Source organism: Nomascus leucogenys, chromosome 5 (genome assembly GCF_006542625.1).
Source record: "Nomascus leucogenys isolate Asia chromosome 5, Asia_NLE_v1, whole genome shotgun sequence".
NCBI classification, from domain to species: Eukaryota; Metazoa; Chordata; class Mammalia; order Primates; family Hylobatidae; genus Nomascus; species Nomascus leucogenys.
In genome coordinates, this window is record NC_044385.1 from 58,888,457 (window position 1) to 58,910,711 (window position 22,255).

At 42.7% G+C, this 22,255-nt stretch overlaps 1 protein-coding gene across 10 annotated transcripts in view; it reads left to right on the forward strand.

Annotated features, from left to right (window-relative positions):
* The first annotated feature begins 594 nt into the window (after positions 1-594).
* The window catches only part of RNF17 (ring finger protein 17), a 139,293-nt gene continuing 117,632 nt past the window's right edge, over positions 595-22,255 (forward strand). For 8 of the 10 annotated variants that reach the window (XR_004030130.1, XR_004030131.1, XM_030813220.1 and 5 more), the window contains exons 1-5: positions 595-1,620; positions 4,856-4,898; positions 5,237-6,500; positions 18,449-18,661; positions 21,591-21,685. Coding sequence is in view for 8 of the 10 variants with exons in the window: in XM_030813220.1 (XP_030669080.1) it covers positions 18,532-18,661; positions 21,591-21,685 (225 nt within the window). In the remaining 2 variants the exon portion in view is untranslated. Of the gene's footprint in view, positions 1,621-4,817; positions 4,899-5,052; positions 6,501-18,448; positions 18,662-21,590; positions 21,686-22,255 lie in introns of those variants that run through there. The other 2 variants (XM_030813222.1, XM_030813221.1) reach the window with 2 other exon arrangements.

Genomic DNA, 22,255 nt, shown 5'->3' on the forward strand with positions numbered 1-22,255 from the left:
TGAGGGGCGCAGGGAGCAAGGGATGTGGTCGCCATGGTGCGTGTTGGTCTTGTGGAGATGGATGTTCCTCCGGGTCAATCTCTGCCTTCCCGGGGTCGCCCTCAGTGTCGCTGCTGAAGAGGCCTCCGTCCTCCCGGTCCTTGCTGTGCGCGCCCCACGTCACCGCGTTCTTCTTGATGGGCCGGCGGGCGTTGGCGAAGGTGGTGGGGACTGTCGTGAGGGTCATCATGGGCAGGGAAGGGCGAGCAGCAGTGGCCTCGAGCCCTGGGTCTTCTTCTTCCTGAATTTGGAAAGCCAGGCGAAGGCCCTCGTGCTCTCCCAGAGAGCTGCGCTCCACCCGCGGGCCTGCCTGCGCGTAGGGAGAGCGGGGAGGCGGGGACAGGAGACCTGAGCCCCTGGGCGCCCCTCCTACCTGTCCCCCTGTCCCAACACTAGACCTCTTTAGATTCCTCGCCGAGAGAGGCCTTGTCCCAAGGCCGGATGCGCCGCGCAGCGGTGAAAGCCGCCCTCGCAGCCCGCAGGCGACCAATGGGTGCCGTTGGCTTTCGCGCCGGGGAGGGTACAGGCGTGGGGGCACTGGCGGCGGCGGAGCGCGGCGGGGAAGCTGTGGGGGTCGTGCGGCGGCTATGGAGGGGGCTCCATCCGCCAGCCCTGGGCTCTGGGCGAGCTGAGGAGACCGGAGTTTTTCCCCAGCAGGGAGCCGCGCAGGCCGGCGACCTCTCCCCAAGGCTCTACTGCTGGGACCGCGCCCGCGCCCGCGGCGCCGCTCCCGCCCCCCTTCAGCGCAGTCTGCGCCTCTTGCTGGGTCTCACCAGCTCGCAGTGCGCGTTTATGCTGCGGTAAACGCATTGAAGGAACGCACAGCTTATCTAATACGGTTTTGAACTAATTTTCGGTATGCCAGCTGGGGTGTGCTTTGACCAATTCTGATCCTGTTTCCAGAGAACACAGTTGCTTAGACAATCTGTTATCTTCGCGTCCTGTCTTCCTTTGGACACCAGAACATCCTAGAGATCAGGGGCCTCTCCCATGCCCTGGAACCATCCTCTCACGGTGCTGCTCTTCACTGGTGCCAACAACAGAGCTCCCGCAGGCAGGCCTGGATCAGTGGGGACTGGGGCCCTGAAGTGAGATGGAGCAAGGCAGAGCGGCCCTTGGGAGAGGGGCATGGCGCGGCCCTGTGCTTTAGACTTGGCACCCTATGGCTTGAGGAGGTGACACTGTGTCGACGTGTGTGTGAAGGGAGGACGGCTGAAGGTACATGCGGTCTCCCGGACGTCACAAACTCCGCGGACGCGGCTCACACCCGCGCGCACGCGCAGCAGGGGTCTTAGCCACACCGGCGTACGGCGGGGCACGGGCCCTGCCGCAAACGGGCGCGCTCCCTTCTGGGCAAGCAGGTGCGAGGCGCGCACCATGGAACAGCCCTTAGCTGAGTTTCGGTTTGCGCGCAAACGGCCGGCCTGGCGGCCCAACACAGCATTTCCAGCCAGGGCGCACAAACCTCGGGAGAGAAGGTGGAAGCCGCAGCGGCTCTAAAGGCAGCCCCAGGCTGGCTAAAGCGGTTCCTGGTACGGAAACCGAGGCCCCAGTGCTGGGGCCCTACCCCGCCTGGTTCAGGTGAGAAGAGGGAAGCTTCGGGCGGGTACCGGCGTCGGAACCACAGTCGGGCCTGGCCCTGCTGCCGGGGCGGGGCTGCTGGGCTTCCCTCCTGCTCCGGGCTGGACCTGACATCTCCTGCCTCTCGCATCCGCACTGATCCGAGCTTTAACATTTTCTTTCCAGCCCGCGAACCACGCAGCTCCGGATTCCAGGCAGGAAGCGAGGGTCAGGGTCCTGGAAGAAAGCACCTCTGTCCTTGAATTATACACCCCTAATTGAGTTATCGTAACACCCTGTGGCTTTGGGAAACCTCTCCACAACCAAGTGGAGCCACAGCCCTCTGCTAATGAGGGTAGAAGGTCGAATTAGATACTGATCAAAAGTGGCAGTAATTAAGACTTCATTTCATTTACACCTGGGGCACATGCGGCTCATAGCCCAGATAGCCTGTGACTTAGAAATGGGTTTGAATAGAAAATCTACAAGTGTGTTAGCTGTAACTGCCGGTGGTGGCAGAAGCTTGTTCAAGTTCAATAGTGAATGTTCAAGACAAAAACAACAAAAAGGATTTAGTGTAACCTTTTCACATGTAACTTAATTATTTTGGTAATCTCTTATTTTGCAGATTTAATTTGCATTCTTTTGTGTTTTCATTTTGTTTTGTAATGAGTAAAATGGTAAGGTGACTTGCAGTGAGACTGAAATGTCTATGTGGAGATACAGGATAAAACATATCCAGGGTTAAGTGTTTTGCAACAATCTGTGCCAAGGGTTTGTTCCTCATAAGTGTAATAAGAACTAAAAGGTTTTTTTGTTTGTTTGTTTTTGAGACAGAGTCTCACTCTGTCGCCCAGGCTGGAGTGCAACGAATGGCGTGATCTTGGCTCACTGCAACCTCCACCTCCCGGGTCCAACCGATTCTCCTACCTCAGCCTCCTGAGTAGCTGGGATTACAGGCATGTGCCACCATGCCCGGCTAATTTTTTTGTACTTTTTTAGTAGAAACAGGGTTTCACCATGTTGGCCAGGCTGGTGGTGAACTCCTGACCTCAAATGATCCACCCACCTCGGCCTCCCAAAGTGTTGGGATTACAGGCGTGAGTCACTGCGCCCAGCCAAGATTCCTTTTAAAATTAAAATGTACTGGAAGAGAAATGTACCTTGCTCACCTTAAAATTATTTCCCGTAAGTTCATCTATTTTTGCACAACATTTGATTTGAGGGAATTTTTAAAAATTACTGAACCTATTGTTACTCAATTTTGATTTGATATTCTCAGCAATATACAGGATTCCAGCTGACTTGCAGAAAGATGAAAAGAGTGCAGCAGCACAGTTCAAACATTAGAACTTTCTTTTTTCTTTTTCTTTCTTTCTTTTGAGACAGAGTCTCACTCTGTTGTCCAGGCTGGAGTGCTGTGGTGCGATCTCAGCTCACTGCAACCTCCCCTCCCGGGTTCAAGCAATTCTCCTGCCTCAGCCTCCCAAAGTAGCTGGGACTACAGGTGTGCAACACCACACCCAGCTGGCCTAGAACTTTCTGAGTAAAACAATTGCTTAAGATTTTAGAATCAATTTCCCTTATTCTTTTTCTCTCTGCAGTTAAAAAACAATGTCTAACCCATGCAATGAGCTTTTGACTATATGCCTCATTTCAAAAGGAATATGAGATCATTGAGTTGGACCCAGAGAAACTGAACTCAGAGAAAACTTCCATTATTGAGAACCCAAAAGCTAATGGCCAGACAAAAGGATGAGAGGAAATGCTGGACCTCCAGTTTGTTATTAATTGCTCTTTTTTGTTTTGTTTTGTTTTGTTTTGTTTTTTATTGAGATGGAGTCTCTCTCTTTCGCCCAGGCTGAAGTGCAGTGTGCGATGTTGGCTCACTGCAACCTCTGCTGTACAGGTTCAAACGATTCTTGTGCCTCAGGCTCCCGAGTAGCTAGGACTACAGCCATGCGACGCCACGCCCAGCTAATTTTTTTGTATTTTTAGTAGAGACGGGGTTTCGCCATGTTGGTCAGGCTGGTCTCAAACTCCTGACCTCGAGTGATCCACCTGCCGTGGCCTCCCGAAGTGCTGGGATTACAGGCGTGAGTCACCACGCATGGCCAGTTGCTCTGTTTTTCATAAGGGACTCTGCCTTAAGCTCATTTTCATTGGCTTATCATTTCTGGGTTTGCTCTGGTGTGAAAATTCTCATTAAATTTTTTTCTTTAGATTATCTCTAGTTCAGAAAAAAATAAAATTAAAAATATATAATTTATAATTCATGTCACATAATTTTGATGGCACACTGTGGCCTGTCAGAGATTTCTTTAACATTCCTTTTTGTTTGTTTAGTTTTGGCTTTTGGTTTTTTATTAAAACAGCTTTGTTAAAACATGATTTATATACTATAGAATTTATCTGTTTTAACATACAGTTCAAAGATTATTAGTAAATTTGCTGAGTCATGCAACCATCACTACAGTCCAACTTTAGAACATTTTCATCACTCCAAGAAGATGCCTCATGCCCATTAGCAGTCACTACACATTTCCAGCCCCAGCCCTATGCAAACATTAATCTACTTTCTGTCTCTATACATTTGTCTATTCCAGATGTTTCATATAAATGGAATTATACAGTATGGTAAACATCTTTTTCATCTACTTATTTTTATATTCAACTAGGTTCAACATGTAGCCATAACCAAATATTTAAATTTTCTCTCCAGAAGCTTGAAAATATTTATTTTTCTTGATACTTACTTCTCCTTCTGATTTCTGGTTTTTATACCGAAACAGTCTTTTAAATGATTGCATTCATTGATTAATTCTTTATTTTTCTCTTCTAGCAGACTTTTTTCACTCTCGAAACAGCAGCCTTGGATATTAATTACTATTTGTTCATTATCCTCTTTCTTATGAGCACCATCTAGTTGCTGTTCAAGCTACAGATTTTCATGTTGTAGTTGAGATATCCGCTCCTCTACATAGTCTCACTTTCCTTTATCTGATGCTGTGTTTGGCTTAGGTCCTTTGGCACACTTTTTTTTTTTTTTTTTTTTTTTGAGGTAAAAGATAACAATGAGTTACTGAACAACTTTCTAAAGCTGGAATTAAATTCAATACCCTAAAAAGTAAACTCCATGAGACAAGAAGTTCTCTCAGAGAATTTTGTATTGTTCAGATGGCCAAATTAAGTCATCAAGGCCATCCTTAAAATGTGTTCGCTTTTTGACCTTTTTCTTTTGACGCTTTCTTTGCAGGCCTATCATACTCGTCCTTCTCCTTCCTGGGAAATTGCTGATGGTAAGTTTTTGCACCTTGATTTTGTTGCATTGATCCATCATCATCGTCAGCAGATGTACTATTATATAGGTTTTCTGATACTTGTATATATATTTTTTTACTTTTGTGCTTCTTCCTCCTTCAACCTGTGGTTATTTATTTTAACTTTTCTCAGGCCTTTCTTGTTCTTCCTCTGAAGTCACTTCTAAGTCTTGCTCTGCTCTGGATGTTTATACATCCTTTCTTTTTACTGCATTCTTCACAACAGACTCTTCCATTTCAGTGGTAGGCTTCAAGGAAAGATGTTTTACAGGAGGCCCTTCTCCTTTTACCATATTTTTTTTCTTTTTTATATGAAGGTTCAAGTAAAGACTCTGAAGCAGTCTCAGGGATATACTGCTTGGTAGTAAAAGTCAAGTCTTCATCATCTAGTTTACGACATGAATCAACACACAGTTCTTTGAAAATACTGAATGCAGATTCGTCAGAACTCCCTGAATCTTCTGCACTTGCTCCTCCTTTTTTCAAACTTGCATTCTTTGATGGTTCTGGATTGTCATTTTGAAGACCATTTTCAAGTATCTTTTTTTTTATGTTGCAAAATTTGTTGTTGAATGCTAGTCAAAACACCAGAAATAGCATAATTGTTTGCTGTCTGTCCATACATATCTTGAATAAAGACAGTAATATTTTGTTGAAGAATGCCGACTATACCTAACGAGCCATAATGTACAGCAGGCGTGAAGGCTATTCCTCTCAACCTATCAACAGCATGTACATTTGCCTGTTTCTTCACTAAAAATTCCAGCATTTGCTGTCTTTTGCAAACTGCGGCAAGTAAAAGTGGTGTGTTTCCATCATTGTTCAGCACTTCAATATCCGTATCACGGGAAAGTAGTTTTTCTACCAAGAATGTACTCTCATTATAGGACAGCATAGTGGAGAGCAGAGTTGCTGTAGACATTCACCTTCCAGCAGAACAATGCCACAAATCTCTTCCTGGCAATGTACAACCTCCTCAAAGGCATCCCATTTTGGTTATCACCAATGTCAATGTGGCATTTTCAGTTCACCAGGAGAGTCCCCACTTCCACATGGCCATTGGCACAGGCCACATGTACAGCAGCCCTGTCCATCCACAGCTGAAGGGATAGAGAAACTGCCATACAGATACACACAGAATATGCTTCAGCCATAAAGCTTTGGGAAATCCTGTCATCCACAGCCACATGGAGAAACCCAGAGGACATTAGCTCCAAGAAAATGAGCCTGGTGGAGCAAGTCCCACGCTGCATGATCTCAGGCATGTGGACTCCAAAAAGCTTTATCTCCTGCCCATCCACAGATGAAGGGATCAAGAAACTCTAATATATATACACAAAGGAATGTTCTTTGGCCATCAAGATAATTAAAGGATGTCAGTTGGAGGAACACAGATGGCCCGCCGAGGCTGTGGCTGCCTCATCCTGCACTGTGGATGGAAGCCGCTGATCCTACAGGAGGTGGAGCTCAGGTGGTAATGCTCGCTCCTGCTGTGCCGCCAAGTTCTTAACAGGCCAGGGACGATATTGGTCCAGGGATGAGGGACCCCTGCTCCAGATGACAGCCAGAGTAGTCTTAAATGTAAGTTGGATTGTTAGTTCCCTGCTTAGACCTTTAGCCATTTCCCATTTCCAGAATCTTTGGCGTGGCCTGCCTGGCCCTACTTGATCTGGCTTCAGTCCTCCCACCCTCCCTCATTAGCCCCCATCATCTCATGCTACTCCCCCTCGCCCAGGACACTACCCAGATATGTTCTTCTCCTTGGGCAAGAAGTTCTGTGCATGCAGGTCAAATCTGAAAGGGACATTTCTTTCTTTAATGAGTGTCAGGGATAGGGGATGTGGCTGATGATATAAGGGGCCCTCCAATCAGACTTTCTAATCTAATTGAAAAGATAATTACAATGTTGATGCTAAAAAAGAAGATTCTGGGCCGGGCGCTGTGGCTCATGCTTGTAATCCCAGCACTTTGGGAGGCCGAGGCGGGCGGATCACGAGGTCAGGAGATCGAGACCATGGTGAAACCCCGTCTCTACTAAAAATACAAAAAAATTAGCTGGGCGTGGTGGCAGGTGCCTGTAGTCCCAGCTACTTGGAGAGGCTGAGGCAGGAGAATGGCGTGAACCCGGGAGGCGGAGCTTGCAGTGAGCCGAGATCGCGCCACTGCACTCGAGCCTGGGCGACAGAGCGAGACTCCGTCTCAAAAAAAAAAAAAAAGAAAAAAAAGAAGATTCTGGCAAAATAGAACTTCTGAAGCATCATAAATCAGATGACTAATATTTGTGATCCCTTTTTAAATTTTCACGTGAAGAAGAATAGGGGATGTGGCCGGGCGCGGTGGCTCACGCTTGTAATCCCAGCACTTTGGGAGGCCGAGGCAGGCGGATCACGAGGTCAGGAGATCGAGACCACGGTGAAACCCCGTCTCTACTAAAAATACAAAAAATTAGCCGGGCGTGGTGGCGGGCACCTGTAGTCCCAGCTACTCGGAGAGGCTGAGGCAGGAGAATGGCGTGAACCCGGGAGGCGGAGCTTGCAGTGAGCCCAGATCGCGCCACTGCACTCCAGCCTGGGCGACAGAGTGAGACTCTGTCTCAAAAAAAAAAAAAAAAAAAAAAAAAAAGAATAGGGGATGTAACTGAAGAAATGAACTAAAAGTTCTTCTATTTATTGAGAACCTAAGTGTGGGATGCTGTGTTTGGCTCTGGAAACACGTGGCCTCCTGGTACTTAATAAACAATCTAGCATCATACGTGACCTGTATTAAAAGAGACACTTCAGTGCTGAATAATTTGGTGCTCAAAGGGCAGGAGAGCCAGTTAGTGCTTGGGGAGGCAGGGGGAAACCCTACCTGATGGCTAGGGACGTTGGGACTGACTCAGTCCACGAACTGTGCTTGCCTGGAAGAAAGGCAAGGAGTTGAGGAAGAGAGAGGAGATGGAGGCAATTCTAGGCCTGAGATGGGTCTGAGAATATCTGTGGGTAATAAGACCAATTAAGCTAGAGTAGAAGGGTCATTTGTGGAGCAAAAGATTGTGGATTGTGTTGTACATGGAATTTCTTAGGTCACTGTGGCTCTTTAGTAGATAGTGAAATCAATATAGAGGATCTTGTCCCCATTAAAAATGTTTTTTTTTTTTTTTTTTTGAGATGGAGTCTTCCTCTGTCGCACATGCTGGAGTACAGTGGAGTACAGATTCTTTTAAAAAATGCAAGTTAAAGATTGATAGAAATATGAAAACTGGCCGGGCGTGGTGGCTCACGCCTATAATCCCAGCACTTTGGGAGCCCGAGGCGGGTGGCTCACCTGAGGTCAGGAGTTTGAGACCAGCCTGGTCAATCTGGTGAAACCCCGTCTCTACTAAAAATACAAAAATTAGCTGGGCGTGGTGGCGGATGTCTGTAATCTCAGGTACTGGGGAGGCTGAGGCAGGAGAATCACTTGAACCCAGGGGGTGGAGGTTGCAGTGAGCCAAGATCTCACCATTGCACTCCAGCCTGGGCGACAGAACGAGACTGTCTCAAAAATAAAATAAAATAAAATAAAAAGAAAAAACTGTCTTAGTTTTGGTTCTTGGTTTAATCCAGTTCAAACTGGTCTAAGACAAACTAAAGGAATTTACAATAAGGACATAGGAGTATTGTTTTTGCTTTTGTTTTTTTCACAGACCCCAGGAGTAGACATGCAGACCAGGTATCACAAGTAAAGAATCAGAACACCTTTAGAAAGGCAAGCAGCACCTCTCTGTTTCTTGCCTCTGCATCTCTCTGTGCTTCTGTTTCATTTTCTTTCAGGACCTTCTGCTTTGCACAAAGGTGGTATGCAATCAGAAGACGTCTGAGGAGACAAGTATGCATCTCCCACCACGACGTTATATGATTCTTGGAGTAAAAACAGTCCTCCCTGTTCCTACCCACAACTGTATTATTCAATAAAGATTGCTGCCAGGCATGGTGGCTCATACCTGTAGTCCCAGCACTTTGGGAGGCCGAGGCTGGGCAGATCGCTTGAGACCAGGGTTTGAGACTAGCCTGGACAACATGGTGAGCCACCATCTCTGCAGAAATAAAATAAAATAAAATTAGCCAGGTGTGGTGGCCTGTGCCTATAGCCTCAGCTACTTGGGAGGCTGAGGCAGGAGAATAGCTTGAGCCCTGGAGGTCCAGGCAACAGTAAGCCATGATGGCAGCACCGCACTCCAAACTGGGTGACAGAGTGAGACCCTGTCTTAAAAAAAAAAAAAAAAAGATTGCATTATTGAATCTTTTTTTCCCATATATAATTTATATCATTACATAATTACATTCTAGTTTTTGCATATGCTGAAAACTACATATAATTCAGTATTATGCTGTTTTCAGTTATATATCACATACATTTTCCTATATAGATATATAATATCTATATTTGTCCTTTTCCACTTGACTGCTGTGCTTCTTAAATTGATATACTGTGATCTCCTAAGCCAGTTACAGATTGGTACGGATTTAAATTACTTCCTATTTTCTGTTTTATTAACAATAAACAGTTATAGTTTTCATTTTTGTTTGTTTGGCTTTTGATCATTTCCTGTGGAAGTATTCTCAAAGCTGAAATTACTGAATTAGTGGGAATGAACATGGCTGTCTTTTTAAATGTTTTGTCAGCTTACTCTCAAAAAGGATTACACCAATAGGTATTGCCACTAGCAGTAGTTAAGAGTTTGTCTCACCATGATTACAAATTTTTCAAAATTGGTAGCTTATTCACACTGATTGGAACATATGAATTGTTCAATATTTTATAATATGTATATGGGAAAACCCTTAAATAGATTAATCAAGAACATATAAGTATGTAATAAATTCCATACTGGATTACATCAGTGATCCTTCTGGCTCTGTATCTTGAAACCTAGTTAAGCTCTTTTATGTTAAATTCACACTGATAGAGTTTTGGAAAATACTTGCTTTTTATTTCTGAAAGTTTTTGCAAAGGATTAGGTTTGGTTTTATGAAAAGTTTTGTCTCTGAAATTATCTGCCTAGACTTTGGACAAGGTGTTCTATTAATTGTCAAATGCAATTGAATTAAATCACATTTTTCTTTCTGGGTTACTTTATAAGGTATTCCTACAGGTCATAAAAAAAAATGCCCACAAGGAGCCAAATTACTTTATTCATGGATCTAATATTGCTTTATAGTATTGCTATATAGGTTTAGATAATTATGTTGTTTCACCTTCAGAAGTCATATTTTAGTTATAGGTAAAGTCATTCCTAGTTAAAATAGTATGTAAAGCAAACACATTTGAAATCACCATTATTCGACATGTTTTGCTATTACTTACAAGTAACAATTTACATTATTTTAATGTTGTAAATAGTTGTGGAATTTAGTCATTTTCTGTATATTGAATTAATTACTGGCATTAAATAAGTGTCTTCTCTCTTTAGTAGCTTAACTCATTTCCTGAATCTACCCATTTGATATAATGCTTTTGATTGGTAAAGTCACATGTAAATACCTATTTTACCTTTTATAAAATAATGTCATAAAATATGGAAGATTTTCTGGCAGACATTATTAGCTAACTGGTGACATTTTCAGTAAGTGCCAAAAAGTAATATATGAATATATAAAACATCAAATATTAAGCATAAACTTTATAAATGGCAGAAATGATTAGTAGAAGAAATTACTCACATATTGTCTGCTAAAATAAATATTAAAATTTGACTACATGAAAAAATATAGTTTCTTGAGCTGATCAAATAAATTGATCATAATTCTTCCTCGTTTTGTTTTCTGTGTCTGCGGAAGTCATAGTGAATCCAGAAAATGTATAGCTTGAATTCTGTTGGGTTTTTTTTTCTTTATTACTTAGTTTACATACATTTTTGTCCTCCTTTGAACTTACTTTCTCCAGGCTTGGGTATGTCCTGGGCATAAATCAAACCACTCAGATCCACTTCTGGAGGTTGGTGTTGGTTTTAAAGCAGGTCCTTGTGGCATCCGTTCCCTTTCCATTGCTAGTCAGTACAGAGCTCACCTAAAAGCTATCAACCAGATAAAAGGTTCTGATGTAAATAATTTGACAACCCATTAGCTAGAAAACTATTTCCTGAATAACTTAAAATCGACCGAAGCCTTCACCCATATGTAACATTGTTCTGCCATTCCCTTCATTTTAGCAGTCCTCCTTTGTATAGCCTTGGAAAACAGATCAGTGAGGTAGCAGTGAAAGACATCATGATACCAAATAGAAACAAGGACTTGGAAGACACACTGGATCTCTTAATTTCTAGGCCACTTGATAGTAGATACAGTTCCTTACAAAAGAACATGGCTTGATCTTGAGAAAAGAGGGTGCTGGAGGTGAGGGAAGATGAATTAGCCACCAAGACAGTTCACCTTGCAATTCAATCATTTAGATCTAACTGGAAAATGATTGCTGCCATGTTCCAGAACAAGATGAAAGCCTCGTTCCACAATGAAAAGGTGAATTTATATCTTCTGTGTTAGATTCTAGGAAAAAAGGAAGTAAAAGAAATACAGAATGGTCCTTGATTCACACCTTTCATCCCTCCCCATCTGCACTTTATTCTTCCTAACTACAAATCCCATGCTGAAATTCTACTGTACTTGATAAGCATACAGTCATATTCAGGACTCTGCCAGGACAATATTCTTTTTTTTTTTTTTCTTGAGACGGAGTTTCACTCTGTCACCCAGGCTGGAGTGCAGTGGCATGTTCTTGGCTCACTGCAACCTCCACCTCCCGGATTGAAGTGAGTCTCCTGCCTCAGCCTCCTGAGTAGGTGGGACTACAGGTGTGTGCTGCCATGCCCGGCTAATTTTTGTATTTTTAATGGAGATGGGGTTTCACCATGTTAGCCAGGCTGGTCTCAAACTCCTGATCTCAGGCAATCCGCCGGCCTCGGCTTCCCGAAGTGCTGAGATTACAGGTGTGAACCACTGTGCCCGGCCGACAATATTCTTAAGTATAAAGAACATATAATAGTTGGAAAAATCTGTGAGCAGAAATATTTTAGGGGATATTTTGTTATATATTCAGTATTTCTATAAATGTTTTCAAAATATACAAAATTTTGAATGACATAATGCTTTCTGTATTTCCTCTTCTCCACTTGGGCAGTTCTGTGAACACAAAACATCCCTTCCTGCTCTGATGTTTCACTTTTTATATGGTTTTGATTGGTGCCCCCACCCAAATCTCATGTCAAATTGTAATCCCCAATGTTGGAGGTGGGGTCTGGTGCAGGTGATTGGATCATGGGGGTGGATCCTCCATGAATGGTTTAGCACCACCCCTTTGGTGCTGTCTCCTGATAGTGTTCTCATGAGATCTTCCTTCTGCTCCCACCATGTAAGACACACCAGCTTCCCCTTATTTTCCACCATGATGGTAAGTTGCCTGAGGCCTCCCCGGAAGATGCCACTATGCTTTCTGTGAAGCCTGCAGAACCATGAGCCAATTAAACCTCTTTTATTTGTAAATTACCCAGTTTCAGGTATTTCTTTATAGCAGTGTGAAACGGATTGATAAAACTTTCCAGGAAGATCATTTCATTCCCCATTCTTTGCCCCTTTCCGTCTGCCCTTTATTCTTTATTGATTCCCCTGGTCTCTGACCACCCACCTCAAATTTTTACTATATTTATTTTATAATCAATTGTTCCATGCGTTATCATGCCATAATATAAACCCTTTTTATGATGATAGACATCATGACTAATAACTTCTGTAATAGTGATGAGGATATCTGGAAAACATATATTTTAAAAATAGATACACCATAGATATGACATCTATGACTGGTGTAAGAAGAAGGTTCTAATTGGGAGCTGATACAGAAGGAGATCAGTTTGTCTCAGAGCACTTAATAACCTGAATCTCACCCAATAAAAGCACAAAGGCTGAAGAAGTGATAGCCCTTTTTAAGTGAGCTACCAGGGATTAACCATTAAATTTTAGTACCATTGCATATGGTATTTGTATATTGTATCTCTGAGTTCTGTGAGCCAAAGAAGAAAAGGTTGATTTTTGGAGTAAGCATCTTTACCATGACTAGGCAAAATAAAAAAGAAATAGAAGTCAGAGTTGATAGATGTCCACTATCAAAAACAACTTACATTCGGCTGGGCGCGGTGGCTCATGCCTTAATCCCAGCACTTCGGGAGGCTGAGGTGGGCGGATCACGAGGTCAGGAGATCCAAGACCATCCTGGCCAACATCGTGAAACCCCGTCTCTACTAAAATACAAAAAATTAGCCGGGCGTGGTCGTGTGCGCCTGTAGTCCCAGCTACTTACTCGGGAAGCTGAGCCAGGGGAATCACTTGAATCTGGGCAGCAGAGGTTGCAGTGAACCGAGATCGCGCCACTGCACTCCAGCCTGGCAACAGAGCAAGACTCTGTCTCCAAAAAACAAAGACACGAAAAAAACACATTCTAAATTAGAATTGAGTAGCTGAGTAGCTCTGGAATGAAAAGAGATCTGGATTGCCCATGAATGTGAGGACACATGACATATATCTCTGGAGTTATGGAGACAGAAGAGGTCAAGATTGTAACTTCTGAGTGAATACTTCTCATGGGGAAAACTAAGCTGGGAGAAAAGCTAATATTACATTGTTGGTAGCATAACTCACAAACACAATTTAAAAATTCCTTTGGGACATAAAATATGTTAATGTAGCAAATGGAACCAAGACGTAGTAACTGTAGTAGTTCCTTCTGGACCAAAATAAATTGCTAACCACATACATAATTTATTTTCAGAACCCTCAAGGTATTATGCCTCCAATATGCACATTCAAAAATTAGTTAAACAGAGGAATCAAGAAATGGTCAAAATAAGGGTGAAGGAAGCAAGAGTTTCTAAAGCTATCACAAGATAGTGTAGTTGTCATCTCTAGAAATTTAAACAGCAGGGTAAACTTTCTCAAAAAGATGTATCATAGGACTATCTCTAGTCAAAAATGATTGCAGAGTGGGCAGAAATCTCAGAAGCCTACCAAAAAGGTAATTTAAGCAAAGAAAGAAAAAAAGGAAGGGGGTGAAGGAATGAGAGAGGGAGAGAGAAGAATTTCCTACCACCAAGTTAAAAAGAAAACAATAACAAAACTTTAGGAGACTGTAAAGTCATTGTGTCTCAGACCCAAGATTGGTTTCTATAAGAATAAATGTGGTCTCAGCCAGGCGCAGTGGCTCACATCTGTAATCCTAGCACTTTGGGAGGCTGAGGCGGGTGGATAACCTGAGGTCAGGAGTTCGAGACCAGCCTGGCCAACATGGTGAAACCCCTTCTCTACTAAAAATACAAAAAATTAGCCAGGCGTGGGGAGCGCGCCTGCAATCCCAGCTATTTGGGAGGCTGAGGCAGGAGAATTGTTTGAACCCAGGAGGCAGAGGTTGCAGCGAGCTGAGATCACACCACTGTACTCCAGCCTGGGCGGCAGAGCAAGACTCCATCTCAAAAAATATATACATAGTCTTAGTTTTACACAGAGATGCATACACACATACACAAGATGTAGTGATTGAGAATCTTAAAGAGTAAAACAAAATGTATGTTAACTGGATATCTGAGAAAAATGATTATGATAAAAAGGGCCTAGTCACATTATCCAACGGGGAAAATAAACTTGAAAGAATGTGAATATAAATACAAGTAATACAAGTTTTCCAGAAAGAAATGTTAACAGAGAATGAATACCTTTTAAAAGTCATTCCAATGCTAGGAAAACTAGATATCCACATGCAGAAGAATGAAATTAGATCATTATCTCACATTATATACAAAACTCAACTCAAAATAGATTAAAGATTTAAAAGACCTGAAACTGTAAAACTGCTAGAAGAAAATAGGGGGAAAGCGCTACATCACTGGTCTGGACAATGATTTTTTTGGATATGACAACAAAAGCACAGGCAACAAAAGCAAAAATAGACAAACAGGAGTACATCAAACTATTAATAGAAAACTCTGCATAGCAAAGGAAACAGCAGAGTAAAGAGCCTATGGAATGGGAGAAAATATTTGCAAACTATACATCTGGTAAGGGGCTAATATCCAAAATACATAAGGAACATAACTCAGTAGGAAGAAAACAAATAAAAAGTGAGCAAAGGACCTAAATAGACATTTCTCAAAAGATGACATACAAATGGCTAATAGGTATATGAAAGCATGCTCAATGTCACTAATCATCAGGGAAATGCAAATTAAAACCACAACGAGATATTACAGAAGGTATTAGAATGGAGATTATTTAAAAAAAGACAAAAGATAACAAGTGTTGGCAAGGATATGGAGAAAAGCGAACCCTTATACAGTTAGTGGGAATGTAAATTAGTACAGCCATTATGGGAAACAGTATAAATTCTTTGTTGTGTATATTTTTCAGAAGGTAACTGAATGGGTTAACTTAGTTAAATGTTGAAATACGTCTATTCAATAGATTAATTTGGTTTTAGAATATTAAAATTTTGGCTTGGTGTTATTCTATTAATCCCACTCTTATGTTGGGAATAAATATGTTATATGTTTCTGTTCAATAATTTGGTCTTAGAATATTAATATTTTGGCTTGGTGTTATTCTATTAATCTCACTCTTATGTTGGGAATAAATATGTTATATGCTTAACAACAACAAAAAAACCTAACTTTGACCATGGATTTGATTTCAGGTGCATAGGGCTAAGGGCAGCTTGCAGGTTAGCTCTGTGACTGCATAGTTCTACATTCTTTCTCTGATCTGCTGCTACTATTTGATCTCTGAATTTCTCTTTAGTTTTGGTGAAACTTTCTAAAAGACATTCACTGTGGGTCAGATGCAATTTATAAAAATTGTATACTCAAGAAGGGAGCCCTGTTTATCTCATTTCTCATCTGCTTAGGAGATGATTTTAGAGCACTAGAAAGACACTGGTAGAGAGGCAGGCAGAGGGCAAACCTCCAAGGCCATTAAGGTTTTGTTGCAATTCATAGGAAGCCATTAAAGGGTTCCAAACAAAGGATTTAAACAACCTAAATTGAATGTTAAGAAGACATTTCTGGCTGCTCTATTTGAGGGTTCTTGGTAAGTGCTAAGAAATGAACAAATGTGGTATAATCATCTATCAGTGTATTTCTCACTGGCCCTGATTTATCCAAGATTAATTCAATTTCTGGGATTACCAAAGGCATCTCTGATGAAACTCAAGAGCCACATTAAATATCCACATTATGGCCCAAGATGAACACCTATGCAATGAGATTGTCATTATTCAAATTACAGTACAGCTGTACTGTACTGGATATAGAGGAAAAAGAGGCTTGCTACATGCTAGAGTAGCATTAAGCATGGAGAGAAATATTAAGGTTTAAAGGAGAAAGTGCTTCTAAAACTGACCCAGGAAGGATAAGGAGAATATGGGCCGGACGTGGTGGCTCACGCCTGTAATCCTAGCACTTTGGGGGGCCTAAGGTGGGCAGATTGCCTGAGCTCAGGAGTTTGAGACCAGCCTGTGCAACACAGTGAAACCCAGTCTCTACTAAAATACAAAAAATCAGCTGGGCGTGGTGGCGTGCGCCTGTAGTCCCAGCTACTGGGGAGGCTGAGACAGGAGAATTGCTTGAACCCGGAGACCAAGGTTGCAGTGAGCCAAGATCTCGCCATTGCACTCCGGCCTGGGCGACAGAGCGAGACTCCGTTTCTTAAAAAAAAAAAAAAAAAAAAAAAAAAAAAGAATATGAATTGATGAAGAGTGAACAGTAGGCATTCCAGATGAGGGGAATAGGGAATAATACAAAACTGTAGAAGAGTCAACATGTTACATGAGAATATTGGCTTGATTAGTACTCAGATCCATCACGGATTAGTAGTGGAAACTATTGGGTGAGTAGTAGAATGAGGGTAATTTAGGGAAGCAGTACTTTTCTCTCGAAGACAATAAATTACAAAGATTTTTGAGCAGAAGTGAGCCTTTCAACAGAATACTTACTTCACAGTTTCTGTTTACCCACACACAGTGCAGAGAGAAAAGAAAACGAGGAATATGGGCAAATGCTTACTTCACAGTTTCTATTTACCCACACACAGTGTAGAGAGAAAAGAAAACGAGGAATATGGGCAGGCTTTATTCTTAGCAGCAAAAGGCAACCTTGCCACCTCCAGGTGTTTTGTTTGAAATACACCTGCCACCTTTCTACTAGATTACTTCATTCCTTGCTCACAAAACGTCTCATGCACTCTACTGCTTAAAGAATAAAGTCCAAACTCCTCAGCCCGACACTCGAGATTCTCCGAAATTCTTCCCTGACATATCTCTCCAGAGAAGCTTACTTTTAGGAAACTCATACTCTGGCTAAATGGTCTTTAAATTATCAAGAAGTCACTGTGTCTTCCATCTACCTTCCCTCGCTGATGTGTTCTTTATTCTTGGAACCCCTTAGTTCTTGTTTACTCCTGTAAGTACTACCTAGGTTGTAAGGTCTAGTGCAAACCCTATATCCTCTAGGAAGACTTTCCATACCACCGTAGACCATATTGACTTCATTTCTTCATTGCTTTTTGTGAACTATGCTTGGACAAGTTGCTTCAACTCTTTCTTTTTTTGTTTTTGTTTTTGTTTTGTTTTGTTTTGAGACGGAGTCTCGCTCTGTCGCCCAGGCTGGAGTGCAGTGGTACGATCTCGGCTCACTGCAAGCTCCGCCTCCCGGGTTCACGCCATTCTCTTGCCTCAGCCTCCCGAGTAGCTGGAACTACAGGCGCCTGCCGCCACGTCTGGCTAATTTTTTTTTTTTTTTTTTTTTTTTTTTAGTAGAGACAGGGTTTCACCATATTAGTCAGGATGGTCTCAATCTCCTGACCTCGTGATCTGCCCGCCTCGGCCTCCCAAAGTGCTGGGATTACAGGCGTGAGCCACCGCGCCGGGCCCAGAAGGCAGTAATTCTTATTGTCTCTAACACACATCCAGCACATAACAGTTATTTTGGCGGAAGTTACTGGGGTTTTTTATGGAGTTATATACCTCTCAAGCAGAAACCTGTTAGTTCATAAATTCTTAGCATCCCCAACCACTCTTGGCACGCTGCCTTGTATCTTATTAGGCTCAACAGCAGTTGGTAATGATGAACACTCCTTAATTCGAAAGCGTTCACTGAATCTACCCCAGCGATAGCTGCTGATTAGCTTCTCCACTCCAGCTCCTATTAGCCAAGCCCTAGATGCCCGGAGCACACAGGTTTAGGGCTTCTGGCCCTGACACATAATAGGGAAAGGGGATTGCTTCAATACAAATGATTATTTATAAAGTTACTCACAATGTAAGTAATAATATGCGAAATTTTAATTTGTGATGACTAAAAGCGCTAAAGTGGTGACTCTTTGGGTAGAACGTAAAAACGAACCGTCCTTAACGGCCACAAGGCGCCCCTTCTAGGAGTGGTACCTCCCAGGATAACGGAAAACAGCCCCAGCCGCATCGGGAGCGAGCTTGGGGGCGGGCTTTAATCTCCCGGCCCACTGTTTGGCTATCTGCAGGTGCTGGCCTCCAGTGATTGGCCACTACCGCGAGGGCCGCCGGGACACGCACTCGGCGGTTGTTCCAGAAGAAAGAGACAGCGATGGCGGCAGAGGCTTCGAAGACTGGGCCTTCCCGGTCTTCCTACCAGCGGATGGGGAGGAAGAGTCAGCCCTGGGGTGCCGCTGAAATCCAGTGCACCAGGTGTGGCAGGAGGGTATCCAGAGCATCCGGTGAGGAGCCCAAGGGCCCATCTAGCGGGGAGGCATCCTGGAGGGAGCGCTGGGGGCCAGGTGAGCTGCTGGGCGCTAGGTGAGCTGCTGGGCGCGTGAGGCTTGGTCAGCTGCATCCGATCCTGGTGTCACCGGAAACTGCGTCACAGGCCTCCCACGAGCTGCAGCCGACCCCCAAGAGGGCCATGTTTGGGTTGGTTAGGGCAGCACCTGCCCCTTTCACGGCTTTCTCCACTTACCCATCCGGGCCTCACCGACCCTCCAGTCGGGAGGATGGGGGCCCGGTGGCTTTAATCTACGCCTCACAAGGCAGGTTAGCGGATTCATGCAAAAGTAGACAAAATGTAGCCCATTGTTTTGTCATCAAGAAGGAACGAAACTTGATTTTCTTGTGTAGTTTTTGTTGTAAGAGTAACAAGTAGACCATTGTGAAATGGTTTTGGATTTTGTTGTTGTTGTTAGCATTTTTTTGTTTCTGTGGGGTTTTTTTTGTTTGTTTTTTACGTTATGGCTCATACTGGCCAAAAACACTGTTTGGAAAATGATAGTTTCTTTTGTGCACCTTGTGGGGTGTGTGTGTGTGTGTGTGTGTGTGTGTTGGTCTTTATATGTGAAGGAAAAAATACACTGCACTATTATTGGTCTGTTCAGCTACAATCTACTCAAGTGATAACAGGTTCAAGTTATTTATTTATTTTTTTTCTTTGAGACGGAGTCTAGCTCTGTAGCCCAGGCTGGGGTGCAGTGGCGTGATCTCGGCTCACTGCAAGCTCCACCTCCCAGGTTCACGCCATTCTCCTGCCTGAGCCTCTGGAGTAGCTGGGACTACAGGCGCCCGCCACCACGCCCGGCTAATTTTTTGTATATTTAGTAGAGTCGGGGTTTCACCGTGTTAGCCAGGATGGTCTCGATCTCCTGACCTCGTGATCCGCCCGCCTCAGCCTCCCAAGTGCTGGGATTACAGGTGTGAGCCACTGCGCCCGGCAGGTTCAAGTTATTTTAATGTAACTTAAAATACCTTAGTGTGCTCTTAATACAGATGAGTTGTTGAATCTCAATTCCTGGAGCTACTGAAAATTCGTATTACTTGGCGTAACTGATTAATGTTTGTATTTTCAAAGTTAAGGTCATTCAATCAGTTTTCTCAGTCTTGTCAAGATGGACTCTGTGAGATGTGAGCCTCTGCAGAAACAGTTGTGATTTCAGTGGAGAACCAAGTTTCTCCTACTTGGGGTTTAGATCACTGCTACCGTTACGTAGAAAATTTACATTTTTGAATGAAATTAAAATTACGGAATAAAGTTCTAGAACACAACCTTTTAAAATGAGTACTTATTCCATACATTAGTATTGTAATGCTTAGAAAAACTAAATTGGAAAAGTAGTGGTTATGTATATAGAATCCTGAAAGTGCTTTTTAAGCTGTAATGTACCACAAGTTATTTTGAGTTATTCAGTATCAGAAATTTTATAATAACAGTTAAGTGTTTTTATTTCTTTGGCAATATTATCTCTGAAAGTTAAATAGGGTTTTAAAATATAGCATGGTTGTAAGCAAGTTTCAGGTATTTCAGTTGGATAGGAAACTTGTAAAGTTTTTAAAAAATAAAATTAATGCAAGGCCGAGCACAGTGGCTCACGCTTGTAGTCCCAGCACTTTGGGAGGCCAAGGTGGGCGGATCACTTGAGGTCAGGAGATCAAGACCAGCCTAGGCAACATGGTGAAACCCCATCTCTACTAAAAATACAAAAAAATTAGCTAGGCATGCTGACGCACACCTGTAATCTCAGCTATTCCGGAGGCCGAGGCAGGAGAATAGCATGAACTCAGGAGGCGGAGTTGGCAGTGAACCGAGATGTGGTCCGTCTCCAAATGAATGAATGAATGAATGAATGAAATTAATGCAGTTATAATTCAGCAAGAACTCTATAATTATTTTGCTAGTAAAAGATGACTGATTTTTATCTAGTTTTTTTCCCTTTTTAGTTTTCTTGCAAAACTTTAAAAATGACAACCTTTTGAAATTATATAGTGAAAACATGTTATTTATTATAAACTTCAAATTCTTAGAGCATTTAATCATGATGTTAGGTTTTCAATCAAGTTATGATATTTCCTTTCATAAATGCTAAGTTTGTGAAAATGTGAGTTGTGGGTATGTGATAATAGTAGCATCTGGCTTCTGGCCTTGCCAATGTCTTAAATAATTCTAAGAGCACGGTCTTGCCAGTGTCTCATTTTGGCCCTTCCTGACCTCTTCACAGGATGGGAAATATAAAGTAGTAGAGGGCAGTATGATCAATCAGAAAGAATGTTAGACTTGGAAACAGAACTAGATAGGAGTCTGGATTATGCCATTTAATTAACCAAATCTCCAAAATGCTATTTCATCTCCAACCCACTTAACTGTGATATTTACAAATAAATAAAATGTGTCAGAGCACTTTGTATAAGATATGGCAGATTCAAAGTATTCTAGGTACAAAATAGCTATCTGAATTAATGCAAATGCTGTTAACATAGCTCTTCTTGGTTTTTCTTCTTGATTTTTCTCCCTCCTGACCTGAGTAGTTGGTTACTCCTGATTTATATTCAATAAGTCAGCCATTTTAAACTGTAGTAGGTATCTTTTCCTGTACAGTAGGATCCTCTTTGAATTTCCCTTTGATCAGTATTGCCCATTCAACATTAACACACTGTGGGCAGTTTAATCACAGTAGAATTTCTTCAGTAAAATTAGCCAGGTGTGTTGGGACACACCTGTAGTCCCAGCTATTTGGGAGGCTAAGGTAGGAGGATCACTTGAGCCCGAGAGGTGGAGGCTGCAGTGAGTGGGTGCCACTACACTCCAGCTTGGGTGACAGAGCAAGACCCTGTCTCAATAATAATAATCATCATCAAAATAATAATTAAGAATTTCATCAATAGGTCAGCATTGTGAACTTCAATATGGAAATGCTTTTTGTGAACTATGCTTGTTAATGACTGAAGAATGCACCACAATTATATGCCCTGATGGTGAGGTAAGTGTTATAATTTCTTAGATGAAACATATCACAACCTAATGTTAATGGTAAAAATACTACAGTAGTAAAACGTACTTCTAGTTAGAAACTAAAAACGGCCGGGCGTGGTGGCCGACGCCTGTAATCCCAGCACTTTTGGAGGCTGAGGCGGGCAGATCACGAGATCAAGAGCTCGAGACCATCCTGGCCAACCTGGGGAAACCCCATCTCTACTAAAAATACAAAAATTTGCTGGGCCTAGTGGTGCACACCTGTAGTCCCAGCTGCTTGGCAGCCTGAAGCAGGAGAATCGCTTGAACCCAGGAGGTGGAGGCTGCAGTGAGCCAAGATTGCACCACTGCACTCCAGTCTGCCGACAGAGCAAGACTCCTTCTCAAAAAAAAAAAGAAAAACCCTAAAATCTTGCATTTTTGCTGCTGAATCTTTAAGCAAAGAAACCTAACAAAAGATAAAACTTTTTCTATCCATTTTATAATTGTGCAAAGTGATCAGGAAAAATAAAAGGCTAAAGTCATACACTTATCAGCCTACATATTTTGATTCTTTGGCGACTTCTGTGGAAAATTA